General features: G+C 48.3%; 1 protein-coding gene across 1 annotated transcript; it reads right to left on the minus strand.

The window, feature by feature from the left end:
• Nucleotides 1-286: 286 nt before the first annotated feature.
• LOC109363736 (uncharacterized) lies at nucleotides 287-6,185 on the minus strand. Its single transcript, XM_085215528.1, has 6 exons — nucleotides 6,068-6,185; nucleotides 2,414-2,485; nucleotides 2,172-2,234; nucleotides 1,440-1,511; nucleotides 832-979; nucleotides 287-655 (listed from the first exon to the last, which is right to left on the minus strand). Exons 1-6 carry the CDS (start codon nucleotides 6,183-6,185, stop codon nucleotides 349-351), a joined length of 780 nt encoding a protein of 259 aa, XP_085071654.1. The 3' UTR covers nucleotides 287-348.
• Nucleotides 6,186-6,531: the final 346 nt, after the last annotated feature.

Raw genomic sequence — 6,531 nt, forward strand, 5'->3', positions numbered from 1 at the left:
TGGGCATGATGTCATGATATGGAATAAGTGGTGAATGCTCTCCTGGTCGTCCATAAGTATGGACATCACGCAATGAACTGATGGAAGTGGGAAAGCTGTTAAGGGAGAACTAGAGTTCCCCAAATGCTCCACTCCTTCCCATGTCATTTCCGGGAGGGAGAGACAAAGTGATGTAGTGATGTAAGGACATTCCTTATTGCTCTGCATTGCCGAGCCTGCAGCACGGTTAGGAGACTCTCCCTTTCCCATTTGTCTGATGTATTTCTCTCATGGACACTGTGCGTTCTCTTCCGTGGCACACAGCTCCCCAGCGGTGCTGATCTCTACATTCTTGGTCCACTGGGGGTTCTATGTTTCACCCAGTTTCACTGTTCTTCCACAGGTGCATGTACTTTTCCTCTCTTTTCCTGACTCTATTGGCTTTTTGCTTTCATCAGCGATTTCTGACTGCTTGCGAGAGTCAGGCAGAATGAATCGCTCTGAGGACTGACAGAATAAGTCAGTGAGTGGAGAGAGAAGACCCTTCAGATTTGGGTTTGACTTCCCAGAAAGATCTTCAATTTCTATGGTAATTCTCGCTAAGTTCTGTCGTTTTTCTACTCGAGATGGGTCTTCCTTTCTTACGCAAATGCCAGCTTCACCTAGCATTGCACCTCTGCAACAAAAAGAAAGGGGTTTTAGGCAAGACTCAAAATTTGTATGACTTAAGAGACAAATGTCAAAGAAATTTCTCAACACAAATCCCAGCAGAGGGCTGTCCACAGCTCTCACTGCAAATGCTTCCTGGCACAGAGCAGCCATCTAGCAAAGACTACTGGACAAACAACTCACTCTCGTCTCTTCTTCAGCAGATGTTTTGCCAGGTAACCCAAAGCTGCCAGAACAACCAGAGAGAACAGCACGGCAAGCACTGCAACTGCAGAGTGATTTTCTCCCCGTTTCTGATCCACACCCTCTGCTGTTCTCACAGCACCAGCACCTGGAGAACACGAGACAGTGCAACACACTCATGAGTTCTGCACTACTGATGGTATCACAGTGTCTTGGACAAGCGCGAGTGATTACAGTATTCACTCCATTACTGTCCCTCATTCTCACGTCTTACTAGCACTGGATAAGGATTTCTTACAGTTCTCCTGAGCAAAAGCCCACTTGGGAGAGGCTGAGAAATCACTACCTCCAGCTGTGTGTCAGGTAATGAATATGCGTGCATTGCACATGTTGTAATTCCAAGGACCCAAAGCAGGATTCTGCAAGGTAAGCTGACAGCCATCCTCTATGGCCCGCTCTGCCACTGCGGACAGAACAGCTCCTGTTGTATGATATGAATGCACCTCCTCAGTTTTGCATGGCAGTAAACACACATCGCACAGAAGATCTCCCCAACAATTGATAGTATCTTCCTCTCAAGAAGGTGAACAGAGACAAAGACAACATACCTCTGGGATACTGTTCAGGCTCAAAACCAAGATCCATCTGAGAATGTACAATAGGAATCTTAGGTTCAACAGCTGTAAGTAAACACAGAGGAGGAACATTTGCATTACAGATGGTGTAATCTTCATAATCAACAGCTGCAGATGGGTCAGGCTGGCCTTCTAGATGCACCTGGCATCTCTCTGAGGAAACCTAGACACACCACTTACCCATGTGATTCCTCCAAGGCTCAACATCAGGAACCCACCGAGAAGCTACAGAGCCAGCACCTGAAACCACCTCTGCAAACAAAGGCAGAAGATAACAGCTCCTGACATTCATTGCAATTAATCTGTCCAGCCTTCAATGGCAGCAAACACAGACACTTGTCTCCCTCTTCCACTCACAAGTATGTGGCAAATGGCTACCAGGTGCCAAAAGAGGCACCATATTTGCACAAAACAAACCATGTTCAGGTTGGCTGGGAGAAAGGATCCCCAGGAAGCTCTAAAGTCTGCCCCAAATGCTGCTGTCTTTGCCATCAGCACTTCAAGAGACATAAGGCTGGGGCTGCTGGCAAGCACAGCTGTGCAGGGCGAAGAATCCCAGAGCACATCTCTGTGCTCTCCTGATCGCTACTCTGCTCTTCTCCACACCCCAGCATCAGCAAGCAACATTGTAAGATATATTCCACAGGAAGACAAGGCTGAAAGCACATGCTGACACTCTGAAATGAACAAAGATGGACCACTCACCCCTGGGGTAGCCTTGAGGCTGATATAAATGGCGCAACCCAGATACGCGGCGTACAGGTAAATCTATAAACAAACAAAAGAAAGGTTTCCTTTCCATACTGTGCCTGGCTACCAGGTAAGGAGACTGCAGAGCCTGGCAGTGTTGTGAGAGCCACACATAGGTCCAGACTCTGCCAGGTCCAAAGCAGAGGCCTGGGTGAATCATACACGGGAATCAGACACATCTCCAAGGAAAAACATACCCCTGGGATATTCACCAAGTTCCGGATCAGTTTCCATGGGATATGCTCCGTACATGTTGCCAACACGTTCATCTGGAATGGAGAACAAAGCAGAAAAGCTGTCAAGACCTGTTGCCACATGCTTCTTCATAAGGGATCTGCAGTGACAGGAGATGGATTGTGTGATCCACCGGCAGAATCCACACATGGGTGCAGATTCTTTCAATGTGCGCACGAGCCTGCTTCAGCTGGCTCCCCATATGCTGCCTCCAGGGAACTGCCTGCAGTGCTAAGCCTGTCAGGTTTGCCGGGAGCCTCTGACATCCTCAAAGCATATATAAACAACATGGTGAGCGCATGAAGACAAAAGAGTGCATTTCCATTTCTCATGGTGCAGAACCCGCTGGCCAGCAAACGGCTCTGCTGACAACATCCCAGTCCCTACTTGGGGCACAGGGGAGCAGAGTTTGTGTCCGAGCCTGGTTGTTTCCCCAGTGAACCTGCCATCCAAGGCTGCTTTCCAGGAAGCCTCAAGGGTTTGCTGCCAGTGCCTCCAGCAGAGCCCAACCTACCGAGATTCATTGGTCTGCATTGGGCAGCCTGTCCTTGTCCATGGCAAGAGGCCACCAGAAAGAGGAGAAGAAAGAGCAAGCAGCCACTGATGGTGGCTGACCCCCATGGTTGCCCCATGGGACCCCTCACCAACAGCCTGCAAGCACTCTCCTTGCACTCTTGAAGCCACAAGCACCAAGTGGCGTCTCTTGGGTACAACATGATATAGTATGGGGCTCCTGGTGATAGGATGAGGCACACCCAGTATGACCTAGAGAGCATCTCAGATGAGGCAGGGAAGCCTGGCAGCCCAATTTTGTGGTGAGTGGGGACTGTGTCTTCCACCAATTGCTGTGCTACCGTGGGCTTGGTTCCTTTCTCTGTTAATACACTTATACAACTGTGTCAGACTCCTAGGTTTCCAGAAGAGATGCGAATATAGAGGGAAAATGATATAAGAAACTATTTAATTGCTCTCAGTAAGGTCTTGCAACAGATAAATTAACATGTGGTCTTAAATAAATCTAAGTCTCTCTGAATCCAGATTCCCCAATGTATCCATTACCTCATTTAGCAGGGGGTTGGACCCTCTTGAGGTCCCTTCCAACCCTTCTGATTCTGTGTCTTTGTGATGTGGAAAGGACTCATGCAAGTTCTATCGAGCCTCTACACTGCTGCAAAATTAGAAGGAGAAGAACCCTGGATTCATCACTCTCAGATTAAGAAGGCATCTTTGACACAGAAAGCTGAACGGACCACCTCGCTGTTGAAAGTTAATTAAGCAAACATAATGTATAAAGTAACTTTGCTCATAGACATTTGTTTTATTGGCTGTCCACCATGGAAAAGTAATGTGCATTTCCAAATACTAATGAAGCTAGCTCATGTAACTAATTCCTTTGATTGCTGGATATGTACCCAACTATTAAGGAGTACGCAAGCAGGCTATCTGCTAGCAGGATTATTTTTAAATTAGATAGAAATAGGCAGAATTGGCAACTACAGCAATCTGGTATGTATAGATATAGAAAACAAAAATGAATCCAGCACTAAAAATGCACAAGAGTTTCCATTCCTTGTAATCATATGGCGAAAGAACCAAAGAAACAGTGCATGCCTTGGGGTAAATCTATCACAGATCCACATGGAGAACAAAACGGAATCATTCTATGCCCTCGTTTTGCAATTTCACACAGGGCCTGCCCAAGCAAGACACAAAAAAATGTGAGAAAAGGCACTTATAGACATCTTTGGTTCTGTTATCTTGATTGCTCTGTTACAAGAGCCAACTAGTAGCTGGTTTCAGAACCTCTGAAGGGAAGTGAACAGAATGAAGGTATGTTTGCAAGTAGATGAATGCCCCTCGATCAGGCAGGGCCAGTTGTCCTGTGCACCCTGGGAAACATTCCCAGCAATGCACATTCGGGACAACAGTGCAGTAACTGGGGTATATTCACCTAGAGACTGTTCCTAATAATTGCTTCTTGTTATTGCAGTATGTACGACTGTATGTGTAATGATACAGTGCTGCAATTCCTGCTCTGACTGTTGTTGGAGATGCAATAAATTGATGAGAGTTGTAGTGTGTTGGCCACAAACTATCAGAAGAAAAGCAGGATAGCTATCAGCTGTAACGATATTATTAAACTTGCTAGTGTTTGTTGATGGATAGTCCTGCAGATTGTTTAGGTAATGGGGACAGCATATGTCTCTGTACCAAGTAGATAAGGAAGTTGTGCGAAGTCTTTCTATCTAGAAAATATGGAGCTGCTGCTTGGAATCGGAATCTGAAAACACAGGGACTTGTTTTCATCCCTCACTGTCTCTGAGGTCACCCCCTTCCATCTGACTGTGACAGGGTAGATCCCCTGCCGCCTGAAGAGCATCTTCCCCACACCCTTCTTATAGGGATACAGAATGATGCCATCAGTCTATTTCCCTCTCACAATCCCGGATGCTCCTCAGCCTTTCTACTTCCTTCTTTAGCTCTAGCACCAAGCTGAGCAGATCATCCATTCGCACACACTGCACACAGGTGGTATCCCTGCTGCCCTCCTGTAGCAGTGACAGGGCCAAGCATTCTCTGCAGCCTGAGACCTTAACTGCAGCATGGACATAACATACTTTCAGTCTGAGTTGCCACATTCCTTTTAGCAACAGCTCACTGCCGTCTGGAGACCACAGCTGCACCTGGGCGTGTTGTGAGAGCAACGACCTGTTAAATGACATTTTAAGCTCCCTTGTAGATGACAAGGTGCACTGCCCTGCCTGCTTGAACTGCCATGCAAACTGCTGTGCCGTGCCGCGCCCTGTTTGCTGGTCATGTTTGCTGCGCTCCTGGCTCTCTGCGCTCGCTAGGCACTGCCTTTAATCGCACGGGGAAGGGGTGCCGCCGACACAACTCGCTCCACCCACTCGCGTCACAGCCGCCGCACTGCTGGGGGTGGAGGGAGGGCCGCCTCGCTCTCCCTCAGCTTCTCGGAGCTTCTTAGACGCGTTTTTTTTTTTGGCCGAAATTTGAGCCCTCTAAGAATGGTCCTTCGTCTTGAGCCTCCACTGCCAAGCTGATCTGCTCGGACCTTCAGAGAAGCGTGCTAGAACTGTGGGTTGGGACCTGGCAGCTCCCCAGATGCAATCTCAGAACCACAGGCACCAGGGCTCAAGGACATGCTGGACAGACAAACTGCACCTGCTTACTGGGGAGCCTGAGACATTCCCCAAGGGAGCAAAAATTACACGGCGAGCAGCTGAGAACAAAAGAGTGCCTTTGTACTGCTGGTGGTGCAGAGCCCATCGGTCAGTGAACAGCTGACCCAGCACCACCCCATCTGCTGCCGGGGACCCTGGGCTGAGGACACGGCTGAGAGGCTGGGATTTTGTCAGGCAAGTGCTGCAGCCGGAGAGCAGAAGGCTGCAGTGCCCAGAGCTGGAATCACAGGAGCTCTCCCCTCTAGGATGTCCCTGTGTGCTCCAAGATGGGATGTCTCTTGAAGCTGGAGAGCCATCACCTCACAGGGAACAGAGCTGATGTAAGAGCCTGGTTGTTTCCCCACCATTCAAGGCTGCTTTCCGGGAAGCCTCAGGGGTTTGTCTCCCTGGTGCTTCCCTCAGTACCCAACCTACCTGGACTCAGTGCTCCCCATGAGACATACTGCGCTTGCCCATGACACAGAGTCACCAGGAAGAGAAGGAAGAGCAAAAAGCGACAGTTGGGAGCACTCGTCTCCTGTAGTTGCCCCATGCTACCTCTCATCCACAAGCAGCCTCCTTGCAGGCTTGAGGCACAAGTGGTACCTCCTGGTATGACATAATATGGGGTTCCTGAATGTCTTCATGGGGCCCATTATGACCTCACAAAGCACTTCTGATCATGCAAGAAAAATGTGCTTAACCTTTCTGAGTTACAAAGAACTTCTTGAGCACCTTATTAAGGAGTAAGTTACAAAAAAGATCAGTTGTTTTAGTCATTCCTGGAAAGTATTCATAGTCAGCTGTACACATTGAAGGAATCTCAAGCCTCACCATAGACTGAACTGAATCAGGATGCAAAACAACAGAAGTCCCACTAATCCCAAACCCTGACAAAT

The sequence above is a fragment of the Meleagris gallopavo genome, chromosome 1, assembly GCF_905368555.1.
Source record: "Meleagris gallopavo chromosome 1, MGAL_WU_HG_1.1, whole genome shotgun sequence".
In the NCBI taxonomy this organism is placed as follows: Eukaryota; Metazoa; Chordata; class Aves; order Galliformes; family Phasianidae; genus Meleagris; species Meleagris gallopavo.

Coding starts and splice junctions, on each gene's coding strand:
- LOC109363736 (XM_085215528.1), bottom strand. CDS start 6,185: ATGGGGCAACTACAGGAGACGAGTGCTCCCAACTGTCGCTTTTTGCTC. Junction 2,235..2,413: donor ACTTGGTGAATATCCCAGGG/GTATGTTTTTCC, acceptor GTTTGTTTATAG/ATTTACCTGTACGCCGCGTA. Junction 980..1,439: donor GCCTGAACAGTATCCCAGAG/GTATGTTGTCTT, acceptor CGTGTTCTCCAG/GTGCTGGTGCTGTGAGAACA.